General features: G+C 35.7%; 1 protein-coding gene and 3 pseudogenes across 1 annotated transcript; 1 reads left to right on the top strand and 3 right to left on the bottom strand.

Annotated features, from left to right (window-relative positions):
- Positions 1 to 25: 25 nt before the first annotated feature.
- On the bottom strand, positions 26 to 4,813 carry LOC140822166 (ABC transporter B family member 15-like; annotated as a pseudogene).
- A 2,274-nt stretch (positions 4,814 to 7,087) lies between these two features.
- LOC140822134 (D-cysteine desulfhydrase 2, mitochondrial-like) lies at positions 7,088 to 9,974 on the bottom strand (annotated as a pseudogene).
- Positions 9,975 to 10,759: 785 nt separating this feature from the next.
- On the bottom strand, positions 10,760 to 12,738 carry LOC140822168 (E3 ubiquitin-protein ligase RGLG1-like; annotated as a pseudogene).
- A 5,752-nt stretch (positions 12,739 to 18,490) lies between these two features.
- On the top strand, positions 18,491 to 23,682 carry LOC140822120 (mRNA export factor GLE1-like). Its single transcript, XM_073182859.1, is given in 14 exon segments — positions 18,491 to 19,419; positions 19,874 to 19,988; positions 20,189 to 20,267; positions 20,270 to 20,336; positions 20,481 to 20,652; positions 21,240 to 21,435; positions 21,524 to 21,636; positions 21,891 to 21,961; positions 22,094 to 22,175; positions 22,322 to 22,405; positions 22,631 to 22,714; positions 22,944 to 23,075; positions 23,175 to 23,297; positions 23,418 to 23,682. Coding segments are annotated over 14 exon segments (2,478 nt in total). The 3' UTR covers positions 23,649 to 23,682.
- Positions 23,683 to 24,473: the final 791 nt, after the last annotated feature.

The raw sequence follows: 24,473 nt of genomic DNA on the forward strand, positions 1-24,473 counted from the left end.
TAACCTCCGCATCTTACTACCCCTTCTAAGGAGTGTAACAATATTGTTGCAACTTGACTAGGTTAAAGTATGAGCCTTTGTCTCCAAGAGCAAGTAGCTCAGAATGCGATCTTTCTTCCACAATTCTACCATTCTTGATCACGGCAATGGAATCAGACATTTTTATAGTCGATAACCTATGCGCGATGACCACACAAGTTCTTCCCATCATCATTTTCTCCAATGTTTCTTGCACTAGATTCTCGGACAAACTGTCAAGTGCACTCGTCGCCTCGTCTAAAAGCAAGATTGACGGATTCTTCAAGATTGCTCGTGCAAGTGCTATCCTTTGCTTCTGTCCTCCCGAAAGTTGAACTCCTCGTTCACCGCAGAATGTTTTGTATCCATCCTTCATTGAACTGCACGTGAAGGAGAGATAGGTATGATTTAGAGTGCCAATTCATGCGTGTTACTTCCGATATTGGTATCTTACCAACTAGAATAAAATGTGTGTGAATGTGACTGATAAATAGAGGTTGAAAAATACCATATGAATTCATCAGCGTTAGCAAGTGCAGCAGCTTCTCTGATTTTAGCTTCTGTGGCATTATCTTTCCCATAAACTATGTTTTCTAGTACGTTTCCCGCGAAAATAGCCGGTTCTTGTCTCACTAATGCAATGCTTGATCTCAAGTCTCTAAAACTGTAATTTCTGATGTTTTTTCGTCTATAAAAATTGTCTTTTTTACGAGATCGTAGAATCTTTCTATCAATCCAATCACCGTGTATTTTCCAGAGCCACTCTCTCCAACAAATGCCATTGTTTTTCCTGCGTCAATCTTGAGACTAAGGCCATGAAAGATGAACTGTTCAAACTGTAATTTCTGATGTCTTTTTCGTCTATCAGAATTGTCCTTTTTACGGGATCGTAGAATCTTTCTATCAATCCAATCACGGTGTATTTTCCAGAGTCACTCTCTCCAACAAATGCCATTGTTTTTCCTGCGTCAATCTTGAGACTAAGGCCATGAAAGATGAACTGTTCAGGTCTTGATGGATAGTGAAAGTAAACACTGTCAAGTTCTATGGTTCCTTTCAGATTTTTTGTAGCTTCTAGACCTTCAATTTTGTAAGGTTCAATCTCGCTTTTTCTGTCTAGAGTTGCGAAAAATGATCTCATAGCACTACTACCTTTTAACAGATCAGATGTCATAGTTCCTGCATCTGTTATCGTTTTACCGGCACTCATCAAGATAAAAAAAGTTAGAAAGAGCTGTTTTACACTAAGTAACCCCTTGTTCATGGGTGTCCCACCGTACCAAAATGTCATAGCTACAACACCTATGGCTAGGAATTGGGAACTAAAAAGTCCTAGACCAGAAATCCATGACTGTCTCGTGCTTTCTTTTCGAGGGTTCTTCAGCATTTCTTCGAATAGTTCAATGATTCTTTTCTGAGATGAAAATGCGGTTATAGTTCTGTGGTTCAATACTGCTTCACTCGCCAGCTGGCTTGCTGAATTATGTGCGTATTTGGCATTTTCAGACATTTGTTCCATCAAAACGGTTTTGTAATAAAAACTGGCTATAATAAAAGGTTGTATTGCCATCATCACTATGGCAACTTTCCAGACAATGACTAGTCCAAGAACGAAAGATAGGAAAGAGTTTGTGAATACCTGAGCCACTAATGATATCATGTCTCCAACTAGAGACCTAACCCTGCTCGCTTCGGTAGAGAGACGAGAACAGATGGCAGCACTCGTGTTCTCTTCCCGATCGAACCAGCCAACCTCGAAAGTTAGAATATTTTTCAAAACCCTTTACCGAACCTTTTTGGTTAACCTTTCTCCCATGATTCCAAAGTTGTAATGCTGGAGCAGGTTAGAAAAGAAGGTGACGACATCTATATTTAAAAAGATGATATTGTAGAATCTTGTGTCGGACTTTATTTTTGAGTTTTGGTTAGTGAAGTAAGCGGAAACAAGAGCGCCCATGTAGTATGCATTCACTGGCTGAACAACCCCAAATAAAACAGCTCCTATAGAGCCAAGAAACACCCTCTTCCACTCTGTTGCATTCATTTCTAGTAATATGTATAGTGAAGGATTAGGGTAATAAGTCACTGGTTTTTCATCCCTTTCGAAATGGGAACTAAACGATGAAGCCGGGCTATTCTGAATTGAAGAAGGAACTAAACTCAAAATCAGTGGTGGTGTGAATCCAGAAGCAGAACTATTCAACGAGCTAGATCTTATATAATGAGGCGATATAGGGCTATGCCTATGAGGTGTTTTTTTACCCTCATTTAGCACTACCGATTTCTGTAATCTCACCATTTGACTGTATATTCCACCTTCTCCGCTATTCATTTGCATCAGCTCATCGTGCGACCCTAATTCAACGACCCTCCCCGACTCCAGTACCATAATTTAATCAACATTTTGTATGGTAGAAAGGCGGTGGGCAATGGCAATCGTTGTCCTGCCTTGTGAAGATTGGTCAATCGCTTCCTGTACCATGCTCTCAGATTGTGCATCCAAAGCACTAGTAGCTTCATCAAGCAAAAGAATCCTTGGATCTCTGAGCAGTGCTCTTGCTATAGCAATACGTTGCTTTTGACCACCTGATAACTGAACACCTAGCTGACCAACCTGAAATTTCGAAACAATACGATCTGTTATGTTGAAATAAACAACCTACTAATCAGATTTCAGCGTATGAAATAACTTACTTGAGTGTCGTATCCATCTGAGAATTTGACTATGAAATTGTTTGCATTTGCTGATTTAGCAGCATTTATTACCAGTTCCATTGAAGCATCCTCCTTTCCAAATAGTATATTTTTCTTAATGGATGTGGCAAACAGAATTGGATCTTGATTCACCAATCCAATCTGATATGTAAACCATTGGACTTGAAGTCTTTTTATTCTGTGTCCATCAAGCCGAATATCTCCTTTTATGGGGTCATAAAACCGTTCGATCAAAGAAACAATTGTCGATTTTCCAGAACCACTTCCACCTACAAGACCGACTTTTTTACCAGGTTTCACTTTAAGATTTAGCCCTTGAAGGATCGGTTCATCCTTTCTTGATGGATAGCTGAAATAAACTTCTCTGAACTCGATTTGTCCCTTTACAGTAGCCAAAATTTTCCCATTCTCGTTTTCAGAGTCTATGTGAGGAATACGTTCAATCATCTCAAAAATACGCTTTGCAGCAGCCGATGCCTCTACTATAAATGGTACATTAGGAAGAGAGGACATACAGGACCTGATGAAATATCAAGACCGCGAATCAACTTGAAAGAGTATATAAAAAAATCTAAATCAAGAGTATATATATAGATTCAAATAATCTAATGCGTAGATTCAAGAAAAAGAGGTCTTACAGTCCTCCAAAATGATACAAATGCCTGCTATAAAAACATGGCCGTCACTTTCACCCTTTTCGGTTACTAAAAGGCCACCAACCTAAGCTTGAAATGCCCAAGTCACAAAAATCATTCCCATGCTACCTATCATCAAACCCTTCATTAATCCTTGTTTTATTCCAAGATTAGTGCTTTTCTGGAGTGAATGGCTGAACCTTTCAACTGTTTTTAGCTCTCCCACGTATGAATAAACAGTTCTTATATTTGATATTGCTTGTTCGACAATTCCACCTGCGACCCCATAAGCATCCTTAATCTGGACTCTTGTGTTCATCATTAGCTTTCCGAATCCAACCCCCGGGGCTATAAATCCAATAGCAAATGGAACAGAAGCCAATGCCAGTCGCCAAGAAAGTAGGAATGCGACTAAAAGACCAAATACCAGTGAATAGATTTGAGCTAGAGAGTTGGGAATCTGCAGCAGAAGAAAATCCTGATCCAACTTTCGTAATATACAATTTAAGATCCAAAAAGTTGAAGACAAAAAATTTGAATGAATCGTGACCTTGGAAGCTATAACGTCTTGAATGGAATGCGCATCAGTAGAGATATTTGAGACAGATTGGAAGCTGGAGAAAGAGTCATTTGGTTGTCAAAGAAACCGACTTCTTGTCTAAGTATCGACTTCAGGTATTCCATTCTTATTCGAGATGTCTGCCTCTCAGCAGTTTTTGTCCAGCAAAGTCCTTCTGCAAATATAGATTGCAACACAAAAATAACCGCAAGTCAAATACCACCAAAGTTAGCTAGTTCCTCAAGCCGACGATGGTTTCTAACATTCTATATAACCAAAGTATATTTTTCCGACAATTTATCATTTGTAGAGGATAAAATACACCAATAAAACAAGCAAATCCGACCCCAATAGCAACATAAAGTAGTCTCAGCCCATACTGCAAAGGAAAAAAATGGCAGAAGCTTCAAACTGTGCTGTTTTCCTACATCTCAGTTAAACTGTAATTCCAAATTATTGTATTAAAAGGTCAAAATATTATACATGGTTACTTTGTTCACCGCCCCATTAGTAATAGCCCGATCAGCCTTCCCGAATTCATCTATCGCTCCACTCAACGTATACATGGTAATGGGAGAAGCAAAACCTTCCGCAATACTACCCAAAATGCCAAGAAACATCAGTAACTTGTCGACACCATCAGCAAACCGAAAAATCCACCCTTTCCCCCCAATTCTTTCCATTTGTTAGCCACGAAAATCCCAATTATGACTGATTATGTTACTTCTTTTTTGTAGACGAAGTCCCACGGTATGTAAAACAATTTGAACTTTTTCAAGAAGCTCAACTAGTTTTGTTTGTTTCCAATTATACCTACTTGATATCTTTCTTCGTTTCTTTAAATCGATCAGATGGCTCCAGATTCTGTCCTAGAGCAATTTGTCTTCGATGGGATATTTGATAGGTGTGTTTTTTATGTTAACAGCTTGGTACAAAGACAAGGCTACGCCTAATATGCAGGCATCATATCGCATTGGCCTGGCTTCGTGACAAGAGAATCAAAGTAAAAAAATAATAATAATAACAACGTTTGAAATTTTCTTAAAATGTCCGGCCACATCACTGCAACTGCCCCACGAGAAAAATGCTTCGAAATTTATATATATAATTTCATCTGACACTAAAACTGAGTTCTTTACACGGGTTAACTTGGAATAAACTGGCCGGCTGTGCTGTACCCAGAAGATAATAAGAATCCAAAAAACAAAAAAAAATCGAGAAGGAACATGTAGTAGATGTCAGCGCCTGTCTCTTCGCGTTTTGAACTTGCTTATGATCAAATGCAAGAAACAAAAATGTAACACACGAAAATTGAAATCGTGTATACATACAACTCAAGATGTGGTTTCCTAGCTGCAAGAATGAACGGGCTTAAAAATTTCATTAAAATTTCAAATGGATTACTGTAAGATGCAAATGATTCGATTCTTAGAAATATATTATTATTAATTTGTAAGAAATTGTGTTGGACATATACTAATGAATAATAAAAATATCAAAATAGTATGTAAAATCGTTGATTTGTGTTTTATCAGAATTAGGTGTTATGCCAGATGTTACAACATCTCGGACAACATGCAGCGAAAAATTATATTTTGTACCACAAATACGCTTAAAATAAATAAATGGACAAGATTAAATTTACACAAGTATAAATACTTGTGCGGTGTCTTATGACAAAATTAATCACTAGAAAACCAAATCGTTTACATAAAAACCTATCACTAGTGATTATCAGAAAAATCAATTTCCTCAACAAGTTGAGGAAACAAATGCTTTCTAAAACAAATAACCAGAATAAAAACTAAATCAAGAAAGCAAAACAAAAACATGATCCCGAAAGGAACGAGCAACTAAAAACGATCTTCAGCCAACATCGTCACGGATGTTGTCTGCAGATGTTGGCAACATTCAGGACAACACGACGATCACAACTCTTCAAAACAGCAACGTCTTTGTAGAATTATTTGTCTCTGAAATCTCGACGTGCAAAAGTGCATCAGTTATGCATTCATGAAAACTTCCAAGCGAAGAGTGAAAAACATATAAATCGAAAAAGCTCTCTCCTAAATGTTTGCGTGAATCCTCAATCCAAGAGCTTTCTCCAAAGTGCGTGTATGAATAATCAAGAAGGTCCGTGCACAAGAGAGAAAGGAGAGAGAGTGAGAGAGATAAAATGAGGTTCTTGATCTCTTATTTATAGATGTAGACTTTTATCTCCACAAGGAACCCTATTCAATAAGGAAAATAAGAGTTTAATTAGAAATAAACTCTTTTAAATATTGATACCAAATCACAATAATATCTCATCATCAAGAATAAAATCCTAGCATATTTATCTCATTAATTAAAAAGGCAAGATCTCATTAAATATCATATTATCTAGAAAGAAAAAATCTCATTAAATATTATGCACGATCAAATCAATAAGGAAAAGATAATATTAGAGAAATAAATTAAATTAAGAAATTAAACAAGGAAATAATATTTTCCTTCGTAATTAATTGACAAACAAGCACGATTGGGCCTTATTTCGCAAGAAGACAGAGCCGTACCCAATATAATGCTCCCCTTCGATTCCTTTCTTTTCAGCAAATTTTCCGTTTTACGACGTGTTTGGAAACCGAAGCTTTAACTAAAATATTTCCACGTGCTAATTAATCACTCACTAAACCTAAAAAGAAAAATATCATTCGAAAACAGAAAGGTAAAGAAATTCAGGCTCTCAACTCTCACAGTGAGCCTCTAAATCTCTCTGCTGACGAGATGACAGAGCCTCAGGGCTCAACTAGCTGGTTAAAGCTATTATATCGACTGTTTGCTAGCCCAAGCTACACTGCTCTTGAATAGCCACCAACCCCGCTCTCAAGTCCTCCCTCACGCCGGCGCTCCATCTGCAAAGCCCTCACGTCGCCGAAGATTTCCAAATCATGCCACGCACTAGTCTCACAGACAGAACTAAGGGTCTCGGTTGTACAGAAGCTAGCAAATACGAGGCATGCATGTATGCACGTAGGTGCTGTGACAATAAAAGTTTTGCTGCTGTTTTGCTGCCGTTGATAAAATTTTAGACCGACCACTCGAATACATCTCATTTAAAAACGGTTTCATCCTTCTTATTAGAACTATCCAGTTACAGGTACACCATCACAAATTTGAATGTGCTAATGTCTTTTAACTCTAATATAAATTTAGACAGTCTCAGTTTGCCCTATGACACAATTCCTTTACCTGACAAAATACAAAACACTGATAAAATGTGTTAAGGACCATCCTTATTCAGTAAATATCTATGAGCGAACTCAAAAATGCGATCGAAAACGTATATAAAATTCAATGCTGTAAGACTAGGTCCGCCTTTACTCAGGCAGAAAAAATTACAAATCTTGGAATGTGATAAATTCATTTCGGGAAAGTGCACGGCTTCAAAAGTTTAGACTTGTACTATTTGACACCTTTATCTGGCATTTTAAAGTGAGACTTGCACCGCTGCGCCACTCCAAACATTCCCAACGTCCCTCCAGTGTGGAGCATTACCACTTTTGCATCGTCTTCCTTGTTCTCAGAAAGTTGTGTAGCAAGATCCCAAGCCGATAAAGTATATATAGGATCTACAAGAATACCGGTTTGCTGTGCTATTCTTTGGCGTTCTTGAACTTCCCCTTCTAATATCTTGCCAAATCTGCAAGGACGTCACAAGTGTGTTGTCATTCGGAGCCATATTTTGGGGACTAGAATAACTGAAACAAAGACTCGATTACTTTCTTGGTAAGCTCCGTTCCACCCAGTTTACGATTACAAAATCTACTCCACTTCCGAGGGGGTAGTCACCAAGGGAAGACGTAAAGCATGCAAAAAATTCAGATATCAAGTTTCGCTCCATTTTTCTGTATCCGTCAATATCATCAGCCAGCATTATGGCAATAATCTCCCATGGAAGCCTGGTTCTCAAAATGGCAACCAAAAAAGAATCTCGATAAGCGGCTTGTTCTCAACAAATTTGAGTAAAAAATCAACATAATTCGGATAAAGATATACTTAAATGGTATAAAAAAATAAGGTGGATCAATCACCCTAAACATAAAACACCAAGACCCAAACCAATAGCTGTAGTCCCGCTGCCAGCATCTACAACAATTTTTAGAGCTTGCTTTTTTTCCAAACAAATGGTCCTGGGACAAGTACCGAACCAAACGTACAAGTCCTATAAGGAACAACGTTTTAATGACATCTCAGCAAAGCATCTGATAAAATAAGAATGCACAAGAGGACATGTAAAACTTTTGTGAACGCAACTAGGGGAAATTTTTAAATCAGCCAGAAAGATATGCTCATTTTTTAAAAGGAAAAAAAATCGATAATAGCTCCAAAAACAATTGGATACCAAGCAACGCTATGGCATCTCCTGCGCCTTCATTGATAATAACAACTTTCCTTGTTTTTTCTTGATATTCAACGGTATCTTCTTCTGAGGACTTGTAATTACTCGCCAGATGATATAAGGAGAGATCCTCAAGAAAATCCCTGAGCCAATAAGTAGAGCCATTACAGCCAAGAACCAACTCGGCATGCCTTGTTAGCATTTCTTCTCTCTTGGCATACATGGATCTTGGAACATAAACAACATTTCCATACAATTTAGAAACCAGATTTCATCCCGTTAGAATTTCAGGTTCTTCTCCTCTGAGTAACAAGTGAGATTTTAATCCTCTCTCTGCACATGAAACAGCTGCATGTTAATGAAACAAAAGGTTACGACTCTGTCAGATATAATTCCAGCAAAACAGCAATAAACTTAAAAATAAAAGCATGGGACATACCTACAGCTGCTGTGTGCGCACTTTGGCAACCGCCACAGGTGACCTAAAAGGATCCATTATGGCATTATCCAATTTTTACAAGTATTTTAAGAAACTGACTTTTTGGGGGTGTTTTTAGTTTATTACCAGCAAAATACTCATGTCACCAAATGATTATTTCATAAATAGTCGTCTGCAGCAAAACAAGGAAACAAATGGAAATGTGAGTGCTTGCTGTTTTTTTGTTTTTTGATACACTTTTGTTGCCGTTTAAGATTATCAAAACATTAAAATTTACACATACATAGGCCATGCCAGCAAGATTTATAACCAAAATTCACAACTTAAGGCAGAAAGAGATTAAGAGAGCCACATGAAACTTCAAAAGATCATGATCTCACCACATCAGTTGCAGCATTATCTTCAAGGACTGGAAGAATTGCGTCTAATTTCCTGGCCTTGTTACCATTCACCAATGGATGTAACAAGTCGTCTCTCACAACATAAAATGATGGAAAAGGGTGACTCTTTTGCATCATCCCTTCACCAAGACAAGGATTGTTGATGTTCTTGAAAGAATTGTTCCCACATAATCCACCTTCCTTTCGATACAAGGTCATTACTTGGTTGATTTTCGTGTCTGGGCTGCTTAAGGCCCACCTTCTGTCAAGCAATTTCGATACAAACTCTTCATTACCCAGATTATGCTTCAAGAAAACACCCTGAATCAAAGGTGCCAAATTTGATTGAGATTATCCTCAAAACTACTCAGCATATAAAATAGACAAGTACGTGTTGATTGCTAAATTGTAACAATAGACTCGGCTTGTTAAAGAACAAAAATTACAAATGGAATCCGTAGATACTCTCACATGGGAGAGTGAGAGTGAATTTCGCCATTATTTTTATAAATACAAATACTAATCTTTCACCATTTAACTCTGACAACTAAGGCACCGTAAATTGCAAAAGGAATCTAAAATGTTTAGGATAAAACTCTTCAAGAAAGATCCCATCGACCAATAATTATAACTTAAAAACAAAAAACAAAAAAAAATGCTCCACACAACCAAAAAAACAGTCAACACCAATTCTAATATTTATACAAAGAAGATTAACAACAGGACTTACAGGATATCTTGGCAGCATCTGAATTCTCATACTTGGCTTCCGAACATCAATCAAGCGAACGCTGAGTATGAAGCCTGAAGAGCCAGGCTTCGGCCTTTCTCTAAAGATAGGAGGGACCATAGTAATCACGGTGCCTTGCTGGAAAATATATATTTTTTAAAAAAAAAAAAAAAGAAAGAAGAGAGGGAGGGCAGTCCGTTGGTGTTTTTAATATAAAGTAAGAATAGGCACGTTTTTTGGTAACACGTATAAAATAATTTAAGGTCCGTTTAGTTGGGTTATAAAACTTGATAGGATTTTTTAAATATATAATATTATGATTATTAAAAAATTCGAGTAGGTTGAATAAAATGATGACATTTTTCATTTGATTGATTAAATTTTGAATAAAATGACATATTTATTATAAAAGTTCAAGAAAAAGGTGTAATGGAATAATTCTTCCTAGATAAGGTTTCTACTTAATGTAGCCGGATATGTGATTTGCAGGGACACTAGTCTCAACACGTTCCGACAGATCAATGGATAATCACATGAGATCTATGAAATTTTAGCTACTTTCGAATGTCACAGTATATTCCAACAATACAATGTCTCTAGTATCTATGCTTCACATGGTCAGCGCTATTCAAAAAATGAATGTTAGTTCGCAGGTGCCTTAAAATGTATAAAACTTCCCAAACATTTATTGGACAACCCTGACGAGGATACAATTTTATTCTTATCTATGGATACAATTTTATTCTTGTCGTGATCGTGCTTCGGCATATCGGACAATAAACAAGGCCTATTCCATTGTAACAATAGGTCTGGCCAAGAACGACAAAACCAAAACGATTCAAGATTGCATCATTCTTCGTGAAATAACCTCGTTATGTAGAGAGAAGTTGACAATCTTTACCTTATGTCCACAGCCAAAGCCATGTCTTTTGAGTGTCTCTTACAAATTGGACAACCCTGACGAGGAAACGAGTAAGATTAGAAATTCAAGAAACAAAAACACTCAAATGTTGAAAACTCGACACCAAACGAGCATTCTACTCAGCTAGCTATACGTATGCTCGACAAGTGATAACAATTGCCCTGCTAGGATTATGGTGAATCCATTACCTGTTGTCATACATATTGCTCGATGGTGATTCATGGGCAGAATAAAACAGAGTACTGTGCGGAAAACTGCTTGAACCATACGGCTTAAGTGAACTGCCGCTGGAAGAAACTCTGCCATGAGAAGGTGGCAGAAGAACAGCTCTGCTTGGAGGATTCTCAGTCTGATGGCTGATAAAGAAAATAAAAATACTTCCAGTATTTTATCTCAATACTAGAGTTTCACACACACACACACACCTACATAAATGCATACATGTGTGTGTAAGTGTGTGTTTTCTTCTCCTGTGAGCTCAATTGACCATTTGGTGTATCACTGCTTCTTGTCACCTACACGCACATTCATTCGTTATTACATGATCATGAATATTAATAACAGCTAATGATATTTCCCATAAGTCCTAGGCTTTTAATGCGCTTACTCCGAACATGAAATGCTAGTCGAGCACCTTGTAAATAGGATATGCATTTTTCAGGCATTCTGAGAATATCTGAACTTAACATTACATTCGAGGAGTTGAGAGGCAATTCATTCCAGCAGTCTCTCAGTGTGACATCTTTCATAACAAGAACTTAAAGTGAATATAGTCAGTGTACCTGGCCATCTGCGATGATGAGAAAACATGGTTCTGGCCTCTCTACTTTCCTCAACAATGCTCATAGCCATTTCAATAACCGGTGCAAATGATGTTGGACCTGAAATCAATGCAGCATTTGTGACTACTCGTCATGGCAGACTCAATACAACGAAATTGGTCCCTTTGAACTTAAGGTTTTCAAAATTCATGCACGGTTTCGATTATGCTCACTGGCTCTACTCTGCCAAAAAAGGTGTGGATGCGAGCACCAGAAAGACGAAGCTGAGGAACTAACTGGCGGTATCTGGTTAGCACCTCTTCGAACCCCTCGCAAAACCTTCCGTCTGGATAAAATAAAGACATGTTGGTCGTGTGTCGATGCTGCAAGAAAAATTTGGACCATCAATACAACTAATGATCGTTTTCTTGTTGATTAGATATATCCCTCTTGAAACTTTACCATCTCCAAATCCAAAACATGGAATCAAGTTATCTTCGTCAAAAGATGACAGGGTGGGGTTTTCCCAATGATGGTTATGGCTTGTTTGTAGGGATTTTGGACATTCCCAAGATGATGCAAGCTATTCCGGTTAAAAGACTTGGCTCCTGGTTTTCATCAAAAGTCAGCACAATCCTATAAATTTTTTTGAAGGATTTGTCAAAAAATTTATACATATGTTTGAAGTTTTCAACTTGTCCACTCATTACTCTCTGTGAAATCAATACCAACAATTAGATTGGAAGACCCTAATCCCGACCGGGAGAGGGCAGCCGTTACCTGAGAAAAAGTAAATAATTACTTGTTACTCCATTTATCGAGATTATGTGGATAGTTATTCGGAAGAGAATGGTGAATTAATTTTTTTTGAGCAGAAGTTGTCATTTTTTTTTATAAATTATATATGCAATTTCATAATTTTTATAGACGTGACATGAATTAAGACAACCTAGCCTAACCATTCAGTTGTCCTTACACAGCTAAACCAATCAAATGGAACAAGAATTCCGCGTGCAATTCAACATGATGGCCTAATTACCTTATCCAAAGTTTGGCAATTTTCATCAATTCTTCAGAATTTCCTGTCCAGCCGGCGTTGTGGTGCAAGGGTCGACGGAGCATGGTGGTGCAGAGCATGGTAGCCATTATCATCAAATGAAGATGAAAATGTTCTCGGAACTGGGCTTGTATTTCCCATTGATTATTACAGAAAATTTAGCTCCAAATTCAAAAACGAATCACAATTTGTTTGTAACACAAACCGTATCCCACTTTTAAGAACCAACTGAATGTTTCAAATAGTAAGAAAAAGAAGGTTATCGATGCTTTCAAGAAACAAACTGGCAACGTTTTTACATATATAGATATGGTGCTCGAGTTTCATGATGCAATATGGATGAGTAATCATAAAATTGTTACAAAATATAAATTAAAAAATTCGGATGATTTAATCATTAATACATTTGATATGACATGTTATTAAATAACATGTAAAATTTGATTTTCCTTGCAAGATTGGCGAAAGCTTATTGTTATCCAAGACTTTCCAAGAAATTTCTGATGATGAAATTTCGACAAAAAAGAAGGTACGTGGATTTTACTTGCATTCAATTAATTTTTAAAAAATAGAAAACAAAAATCATAACTAACCTTTTTTTTTTACAAGATAATTACGTGCATCATATATGTACATGGACGAGTTGACCGTAATTTTGGTCAACTACCATTATATTTATTTTGTTAAAAAAAAAGAAATTTGGATGTGATACTGCCATATCGGATTATAGAAATATCGGCAAAAAATTAATTTGTTGTGCCAAAACTTTAAGTTAAATATAAATTAGTAGATTAAAATTCAAATCAAATAAATTTGTATTAATTCATAGTTTATTCATTTTATCGAAATCGAAGAATTGAAATTGTAGGTTTCCCATATAAAATATTAATAATTTCTTTATATTTGATATTAATTACTCTACGATCTACAGATTCTTTAATTTTTTTTTTTACATTTAAAGTAACTAAAAGGCCAACTTGATTGATAAAAATATTTTTGACGATTTAAGAACTGAGCTAATCCTTTGTCATATGCATAATTCATGTTAGTAATGTTTTCATAATCGAAACAATGATCGAATCTATCAACATTAATGTGTGTGTATATATATATCGAAAAAAAAAGTTATATGAATTCTTAACTTTGGACACTATAAGAATGGAAAAGTAATTTCTTAAATACAATACTGATAAAAATATTCAAAAATATATTAATTTTAATTTTACAATATGTATGTGCGAGTCATAATTCTTACATATGTATAAATCCTTAAATATGAGTGATTGAACATAAACATGACATTTAATGAAATTAATGAAACCTCGATGATTGATTGCGATAACTGGATGATGATCCACGGAGATTCCCTTTCAGGAATATGGAAACTTTCCACATGTTTCTTCAATTTCTACTCAGGGTAAATATGTGCACCAGAGCATCTACGTATGCGAAAAAGATCAAATCGAATAGCACGGTCTCTTAGAAATTCAAAAGCCTGAGATAAATCGATTCAATTTATAAATAACCAAGAGTAGAAAACGAAATTTATTATGAAAGAAATAGTTTGATGCACATGAATCTAATTGTAGAGAAACAATATGCATCATCAAAATATTACTACTATTTTAATTATTAATTATAAATATTTAATTATCTATCAAATTATTTTAAAATATTTATAATTATTTTACGAAAAAACAATAATATTTTAATTATTACTAAAACTTTATTTAACATTAACATTCAAAATATTATTGCTATTTTAATTATTAAAGTAAATGCATATTTACAAATTTATTTCTAATAAATATATTTAAATTAATTTTAATAAATGTAAATTATAATTATAAATCTTTAATTATCTATCCAATTATTTTAAGAATATATATTTAATTATCATTTGGGGCATTTTGATCATTATAATAAAATTTACAAAATTAATCCATCATTTTAAAATCATACTAAACACCATGTTATTTATCTCACCATACTATTAATCCATATATCTCATTTTTTAATCACTCTAATTATTAATCATTTACTTATCCTAGCACACGTACAAAACAGAGCCTTAAAAAAGCAAACAAAGTGTTTGATACTTGGAGAAGAGCCTGAGACACTTTGTGTGGGGACCCGGACGTTAATCAAGTTCTTAATCATGATTGGGACTAATTAATCAATTATAATAAACATGGTCTAAATTTTTTTTTTAAAATGCGGAAGGTAATGGAATCAAACTCCTATACATATCAGCATAAAAGTATAAATCTGATACAATACACAATCATACACACTCAGGTTCAACAACTACTATCAAGTGTTTAAAACCCTGGCTCTAGTCCAAGTCCGGTATCACCACTCTAATCTCGATCTGTCTTCACCTCTGTGACCCTGTACCTGTCCCACCTGTTGCCATGCACACATACAAACAAGACAACAGCCGGATAACTCCGGTGAGATATAAATATCCCAGTATAAACAATGTATTAAAATGCAATCATATAAAGCATATATAAAAGCATAAACAAACATCAAAACATGTATCTAATCTGACTACATGAATCAATGACTCGTGATCTATTCTTATCTTATCTCAAATCTAGGGATCCCAATCTAATTTAGACTTTGGTATACTGTATCGAGTGTCTACATTAAACATCGATCTACATTTAAGCGCGTCGATACACCGTGAGTCTAAAGTCTTATCGGTTCTGAAAGAAGACTCGGCTGTTCTGCCCTAGCTAGGCTGATCTGCCCTAGACTCGGACTCTGACTCTGTTCTAAGTCAATACATTAACATATCAATCTGCAAATATCAATGCAATAAAATAAAGTATGTGATTTAGGGAAACTCAAGTCAAACCTAACTCGAGTTGTGCAATCCCGAATCAACATTTATTTATACCTTTCTTGATGTCGCTCTGATACAATCGAAGCCTGTTACTGTTCAATCTGGCAATGACAATACCAATATGTTGTATCAGTATTCTAATCAATTCCCCAACATCTCTGTTTTTTCAAATTCTGACGATACAACAGTAAAATCTGACTACACCGGTACTACTATATCAGTATATACCAATTCCAATAATTTACAATCAACCACCGTACAAAACTGACATCACATCTCAGTCAATTAACTCTGAAATTCATAATAAATCCATATTCAGTCCGTTTCTTAATCTGACTTCGATTCTACGCTGTCTAACATGTCAAGAACAACATATATGACGTGTATTCAATTCTAACAACATCATAATTTCAAAACATGTTAAAACGTAGTAAAACTTACGTCCAGTTGTAGCCTACGTCGCTAGGAACACGGTGCTGTACTCGGATTTAAAATCTAACGGACGAATTGATCGCAAATCAATTTCCAAAATCAAGAAGTAATATTTCCTCTGAACTTTTCGATTTTTGCTTTCCATTTACATTGCTGTATATATATATACACGAACATGCGCAAAGCCAAGTGTCAATTTGCCCATCTGCATGTCTCACGCATATGCGCGACACTACCGGCGCATATGCGCGAGACCTACTGGTCATCGCACCTCACCCCTCGGCAGGCTCGCGCATGTGCGCGAATTACTCGGCGCATGTGCGCCGACTCCTCTGGACCCTGTGCGCATGTGCGCCAACCTTCCTGGAGTCCTCGCGCATGTGCGCGCATATCATCGCGCATGTGCGCCAATGCTACTGTCTTGGCACACTATCAATTCACATGCAACTCAATTCGTGTCTCGATTAGCCCTTACATAATCGTCTCGATTAAAATCTATAATCATAATTTAACACGATATAAAATCTTGGGCATTACACTTTGCCTCCAGGGAAGAGGGCCACAAGTCCTCTACATGCTTGATGGCACCAAATGCTTCATTCATAATAGCGAGCACAATCTGGAAAATTGAGATTTTCTTCGGCCACTTTAGCCTCATTTGGATCCAACCCAAGAGTTGGAACCAAGCTGTCCGTCCCCAGTCACTCCACTCGAGAAAGCAATTTTTCTCTGACAAAACAATTTAGATTATCTACAGTATGAATTTGCATGAGAGAATCAGACTGTAAACTTAAACATTGTACATGCGTCGTAATCAATATTTATGTATTTCAACAAAATTAATCAGAAAAATAAAAGAAATAAAAATTCAAAGATTCAAGAGAAAAGAAAGAAGAAACAGGTTCGCAAACCAGAAAGCTCGATTTCCAACAGTCGGGCATAAAAGACGGAACATCATCAAGGTGAACAAACATATATAGAGGATGGAGCAGTGATTCAACCATATTGCCTAAAAAAATTAGTTTCATTAAAGGCTGCTTACCAAAACATCACAATGTCCAATAAAATTTGGTAAACATGTGATCAAAATCAAGAAAGAAATGGACTATTTTTCCCCCCCTCAAATTACAGAAAATGCAATCATTCAGATAGAGACCCTTTTAAAATTTTAAATTCAAACTTAAACTGAAAAATAAAGAAACATTGAACAAAAGAGCTACTTAAAGACACAGCACAGTTAAAAAGAAAGGAAGCGTAAAGAAATATAACATATCAACAACAAAAAATAAAAAAAAGGAAAACCACCTTTTGCCATATTGAGTTTAACATTGTTATAAACCAGCCAACCGAATAGAACATTTTTCGACCTAAAAGAGACATTCTTGTCTCACCCACTAAGATCATAGATGGATCATGGAGGATGATGTCTATATATATGGACATCATATATATGCCCACTAACATATAACCGATATTTTGAAATGATGAATAAGCAAAAATATATAATTCATTGATTTTTATCCGTGAAATATGTTCATATTTACAATAATAAATAATATTTTTGGCATAAATAGTAATATTTTTTCATTAGTGACCTAAATAGGATATTCGACTCATAAATTAATTCGTAAGACCATATCGAATTTTTTAAGACCATATCGATTTTTTTTTTCTGTGTTATTTATATATACAATATATTTTCTTATCTTCTGTCTTCTGTCTTCTATCTTCTAATATAAAGAATGCGATTTAAAATCTCGACGGGTCTTTCCATGATGGCAAGTCAAGCTTGACTACCTCATAAATGGAAATATAAAATCGTACATGCGACTCTTTCCCACTCTCTCCTTCGACCCTCTTCTCCTTCTCTATCTATATTACTTTCTTTTCTTTTTTTTCAAAAAATAAAAAAATAAAATATAGTTATTTCCTAATTTCCCCAGTTTCTTTTGTTGAACGGATCGTTCTTGTTTTATTATTATTAATTTTAATTTAATTTTTGTTCTTCATTGTCATACCACCATGGGATGCTAATCAAACGTCTGTGGTTTGTGCCCGGAAACTTGTAAGGACGTTTAGTTCATGTAAGTGTTTCTGCTCGCCTTTTTCCTTGAAAATTCTGGACCGATTTACGAATTAATTTAGTTATTTTGTATTTGGGGTTTTATTGATATTATCTTGAATTGAATTTGAATTTTGCTTTGTTTATGATTTTTGTGTTTTTTGTTGAAACTTGTTAGCGATGTTTAGTGGGTTTTACTGGGTCATGTAGAATTGAAGAAACTTTGGTCAAGGGTTTAATGTGACGGAATCTAGTTCAATATTTTTTTAATTTCCTTTTTATTTTTTTAAAGATCCTATCGCTCGGGTTTTTCTTTGATTGTGGGTGTAATCTATTGGAAAGGTCTCAAGAATCAAAATTCAAAAAATTGATGTTCTCTTTGGCTTCTAGGGAAGTTTGACTAGTGTTTTGTTGATTATTTTGATTGATTTGTATTTCAGGTTTTTTTTTTTCAATCTTGACACTTGATTTTCATGTGGTTTTGGATCTTTATAAAAACACCTAAATTTGCTTGAATTAGATTACAGAGTGTCACCTTGTGTTTTGAAATGATAAGTGATGAAGAGAAGGAGCAATCACCAGGTGGAAGTTGGAAGACATACTCAAGGTCCGTTTCATGGACTGAACGTCCACCAAGAAAGTCTAATTCTAAACCACAATGGAACAGCAAAGCACGAGCTTGTTTACCGCCTCTTCAACCTCTTTCGATCATCAGATCCAGTTTGGAAGAATGGCCAAAAGCTGGGTCAGATGATCTTGGTATATGGCCAAATCCTCCAACCCCCGGCGTAAGTCCTGGGTCCGCAACACCCCGTGAAAATTCAGCCTCAGATAAACATCCCCGAGAATTTGATTTTAGAAAAGACAAGCTTGCCTTTTTTGAGAAGGAGTGCTCAAGGATTTTGGATCATATATATTTGGGTAGTGATGCTGTTGCAAAGAATCGTGAAATCCTCCGCCAGAATGGGATCACTCATGTGCTGAACTGTGTGGGGTTTGTTTGCCCAGAATATTTTAAGAATGAACTTGTGTACAAAACACTTTGGCTGCATGACTGCCCGTCCGAGGATATAACAAGTATTCTCTATGATGTGTTTGGTTATTTTGAAGATGTTCGGGAACAAGGCAAGCGCGTTCTCGTGCACTGCTGTCAAGGTGTGTCGCGATCGAACTCATTGGTCATTGCGTATCTTATGTGGAAAGTGGGGATGAGCTTTGATGATGCATTTCAGCATGTGAAGGCAGCCAGAGGAGTGACTAACCCAAATGTTGGATTTGCTCGCCAACTGTTGCAGTGTCAAAAACAAGTGCATGCTCTTCATGCAAGCCCTACTTCTGTTCTTAGGATGTACCCTATGGCACCTCACTCACCATATGATCATGGATTGGGTTTTCCTGATAGTGACACTGAAGAAGAGGTTGTTAACACATCCATGTTTTCAGGCAGAAGATTTGGTTTGGATGAAGTCTATATGAGGTTTGTACTTGAATACTTATCAAATAAGAAAGAAGTGAAATACTTGAAGCGCAAATCACTCATTACAAAGTATTATCTCCATATTCTGTGTTATTGTTTTCGTAGATTTTGTTATGGGGCCATCTTCCCCTCCTTTTAAGTGAAAAATTGAATCATTTGTCTTTCTCATATCTATCACTATGTGAATTGAGATGAAAATATTATAATAGAGTGAATGTGGGAAAGATTTATTCAACAATAAACATTACCATATTGATTACACCATTGTATGAAATACAATTTTTTTTCTGGTAAAATACTTGTTTCTGCAAGAACTTATTTTTTCGATTACGATTCTACATAGGCTTGTTGGATTAAATACTCATTATTTTCCCTTCCTGATCAACAAGTTGACATGTTCCTTAATTCTTAGTGTACACCAGGTTTTTTATCACCCTTTTTTTTTTCCTTGCAGTGATGATTCTGATTATGAGTTGCCTGTTGATGCTCAATGTCATTTGATGGATAAAGTGGGATTAGCAGAAGGTGCACTCCATGAGCTAAATAATGAATTTCAGCTTTATGTTTCGGTGAGTAGACATACTTGATTTGTGTGTGATGATTTGGGAAAATGATATCAACGAGGTTAACAACTCTGCACTCTCTTTTTTCATCTACTCTAATTTTCATGATAGATTAGTGCGTGTTTGATTTTAATTTTTTCATTCATTCTTTTAACATCATAGGACTAATAGTCGTTGACCTTTCTTTCCATTTTTCTGACACACAGGAGGAAGTGAGAAATAAAATATCAATCTTAGAGACAAATTTGGTCACGGAGAATGAGAAGTTTGCTTCTGAAATTGCTAAACCGATAAGCATAGAAGAACACAGCAAGAGAGAGAGCGAAAATTTGATTTGCAGTATCAACGTACAATGTATGACCTTTTAAATTGCATACCTCGACTCTTAATTTTCATTATGTTTAGCGAGGCTTTTAAGGTTGCGTTCCTATTATGTCTACTCTGATAATTTGAATAGAATGAGAATACTGTGGTTGAGACTTTATTGAATTATGGCAGTGCAGAAGCACTTGATAATCACCTTACAGCTGTACAAAGAGATTATGAGCACATATCACAACTAGAAGAGAAAAGAATAAGAGACGACGCAGCTCGTGAAGAGGCTAAACGGAAAGAGAAGGCTCTCATAGAAGAAAAAATACGTCAAGAAAGGATCGAAGCTGAAAAAAAGGTTCTTTCCGCATTTATATCATTTAAATATTTTTTGTATCTAAACATGATGTATGCTTATTGGCGTTCATTGTTTCTATAATTCTTTTATTTCTTTTTCTGTTACGACAACTAGTCAATCTTATCTCAAATTAAGACAACCCTTACTGTAATAGAAAAATGATTCTGTTGAATTCACAAAAATTTTCACGAGCCTTTGGGAATTTGTTTTTCCCCCATGGAAATGAGGCAGATGTGACGGACATTCATATGTGTATGGTTTTTCTGCCCATTGCTTCTTATGTACAAACATAAAAACGAGAACGAACTTTTAATTGATGAAAAATCTTCAGATTTCCCAGCATGGTATTGTCTTCTATATCTTATTGTCATGTTGTGTATGCATCTTTCTGAAAGTTTCCAACCATTGGAAAATTGATCAGAAAGAAATTGTTTCTAAATTGCACACCAAATTATGGATGATCCATTTCATGCATTCGATTTGCCAAGAAAAATAGTTGTAGCTTTGTGAATATGCATCCATCGTCCGCTATTTGTTTCGTATCTTAAATAACTGTATTTTTGTCTGGTATTTTTGAATCAACGTAGGCTAGGCTACAAGCTGAGAGAGCTGAAATGGCTGAAGTGGTTGCCGAAGCTGAGAAGCAGTATGTTGAAGAAATGAAGCAAGCTGCTGTTGAAACTTTAAGAAATGGTGTTCCCATGGTACTGGATTATTCGAAGGAAACTCTTGGGCAGTTTGCGGCTACAGGGTCTGACGATAAGAAACAAGTTTCATTATCAGGTATTTGGGGATTGCGTTATGTTGATAAAGAAGAATTTTTATTTTGTCCCCGATTCTAATCTGAAGTTTGACTGAGTCTATTTGGCAGAAAGAAATATGACTAGAGCTTCAAAAAATGCTTTAGAATTGGAGGATAAAAGACTACAGATTTATGAAAAGTTGACGTCTGAAAATGAGGCTATTAAAGGAAGTTCTAATCAGGTAAATCATTATGGATGATTTGAATTTCAAATTCTTAGATTACTGTATTATACATTTAAATATCTTAACATGTTTATAGAATCATTTGTCCAAAATAAGTAAGGCACATAAGGTGGTCGTAACTTTGAAAAGATGCATGCTAGAGTAAATTGTGTTTGGTGGTTCTTAGGATTCATTATTTGTCTGTGATGTTGTTCATGAGCACAATTTCAATGGTATGACATTTGTGAACCACAATTGTCTGTCTAATCCAGGGTAACCGAAAAACTGGACAGAATTTTAATAGGCTGATTAAAACCATCTCTGCTACTGTAGAAAATGTCAGGTCAGTTGGATTTGATCATTCTTTCATTTTAACAAACCAATAAGTCTTTCAGTTTGTTGTTCATTAGCTTATATTTTCTTCTGATAAAATATATTATGTTATGTGCGAATTGCACATTTTTTTTTTCAACAGAACAAAAGCAGATGAGTTGGTCAATATAATGAGGAGTCCGGAATATCCTCAGTCCCTCAATCTCCTCTCATTCGCAGAAAAGGTACTGTTATTATCACTTGAAGGAGTTATGTGTTTTCATTTATTTGTTTGATTACATAAGAGGTTTAGGTGGAAGAAAATTACATCGTCATGCTCAGAAAATGTCTGATAAATGTATGTTTACTGAGGGAGTCGTGATGTTTACAGGTGGTCTTCAACTGTGAAAATTCTCAAAAGAGCGACGGATTTATTTTTTCTTGTAGTCGTGTCATTGTTCTCGTCACCTCCAAGGTAAACTCTGCTGTGAAGAATTTCATTGCCACTTGTTATCTAATGATTCTAGTTAGTTATTATGAAATCAATTGTTCACTACAAAGTCCTTTTATGTTCTCTTCTTTTATGCAAGACAATTCTTCTTTATGCTTGGATTTGTATGCTTGTGTCCATTGAAGCAGCGATTCAAGATGTTGATCCTTGAAAATATGTTGTTCGATAACTTTTTTTCATTGAATACAGATTCCATTGGCTATGGACATTCTCATGGCGGAGTTAAATAGAGTTTGCATCTACACTGTGCCCAAATTTGTAGAATTCTCTTCGGTAATAAATCTAATTCGGTGTTTTAAGCATTTGTTTTTTGTTTGTTTTCTATTTTTCTTTCTTATGGTTTTCTGATGTAAAAGTATGGGAAGTTTCATTTAGTTTTAAAGTTCTCTTCAAGAGTCATATGAAATGATCGGACTCTTAAGTTCAGAAACATTCTTGCTCTCTTTTGGCTTTTTGACAGAACTGCTGTAAATTGTTACCATATTTATGTTATCTTTAACAGGTATTGTTTCAAACCAGAGAAGCTTATTTCAAAGCTATTGGCTACAAGGAAATAGATGGAAAGATCGAGAGCACTGATAGTTATGTAGAGAGATTGAGTTCAATCATGAGACTCTATGGAGCTTTAGTGCAGGTTTGGTGCTCCATCTCTACTTGAGTTTTTAACCAAAATCTTCCAATGCATTTTACTGGTATGATACAAGCATGAGTTCTGATAGTCTTGTTTTGGCAGACTGAAATTGGTGGCTTTCAGAATCTCCATGGACTTAAAGAAGGTTGGGCATGGCTTGCAAGTTTTCTAAATTCTCTCCCGGCTAATCTTTATACCGCAGTTGCACTTCAACATTTTCTTGAAGTAAGTTGACATTTGCCTTTTCACATTTTTTTTATATTTTTCTTGAAGTAAGACGGCATTTGTCTTTTCACATTTTTTTATATTTGATGCATAAGTATGAAGTCATTTACGAATGTCCAGATGTCTGGATATGCCCTTTACCGAAGATACAGAAATCAATTTGAGAAGTTACTGAGGATTATTGCCCAAGAATTCCTCAAAGCACTAAAAGAAGGCAATTCAGATTCAGTAAATGCCAAGCTGATCAAGGTGAAAACGTCTATCATTAATTACATAGAATCAAGCCAGTTCAAGAAGGAACCAGAAGGATTGCAACTGAGAGACCACTTGGATTCGACTGATTTTTTTTGATGTTCCATTTTTTGACATCATTTAATGTGCGGTTTATCTGATCAATCATTTGTGCCAATGAGTGTTGCTGCCTCTTCCTTTTCCAATGACAGGGAGCTTACTTGCTTCATAGGTCCTCATAGGTCCATCAAAACTATCTATAACGTAGAAAAGCTTTGTTACATCAGCTGAACCATCCAGCTCCTTGTTTCCAAATTCAAATGCAACATTAGGGACTACATCCCATTCATCTTATGTAAAATGGATTTTATCTGAGCCACTGATAAGGGACGGTCTTCTAATTCTGAAAGAAAACATGATAGCAGAGAAATAAACAAAAAGAAACACGAAAAGCAGTTAATTACAGAAAATGACAGTAAGCTAATGTTTTCCCATAAACGAGGATGAAGCACCATGAAATCTGGATAATGAAGTAGAAAGTTCTGTCTCTCTTTTCCTCAAGTTATCCTCCTTTTCCTTATAATCATCTAGCTTAAGCTTCATTTCATCACATGAGTTTTGCAGTGCCTCTATATCCGTCTATAGCATGTATATTTTCTCTCTGTAAAGATCTCTTTCTTCCATGACTTCATCACAGCTTAACTTGGACTCTTGCAAGTTCTACTGCATATCCTCGGTCACACACGTCAACTTATTTATGACATCCAGAAAAAGTTCACCTAGATCTTGACTGTGTCTAGAAGCATGCGACCACATTTCGGCTGTCTTCATATGGTCACTGGCAATTCCTGCAGAGGCGTCACCACCGAATTTTCCCAAATCTATGGACATTTTATCATCAAACTTTACAAATTTGAGGATAGAAATCAGATTTGATAGATTTTT

Source organism: Primulina eburnea, unplaced genomic scaffold, assembly GCF_022965805.1.
Source record: "Primulina eburnea isolate SZY01 unplaced genomic scaffold, ASM2296580v1 ctg739_ERROPOS11973397, whole genome shotgun sequence".
NCBI classification, from domain to species: Eukaryota; Viridiplantae; Streptophyta; class Magnoliopsida; order Lamiales; family Gesneriaceae; genus Primulina; species Primulina eburnea.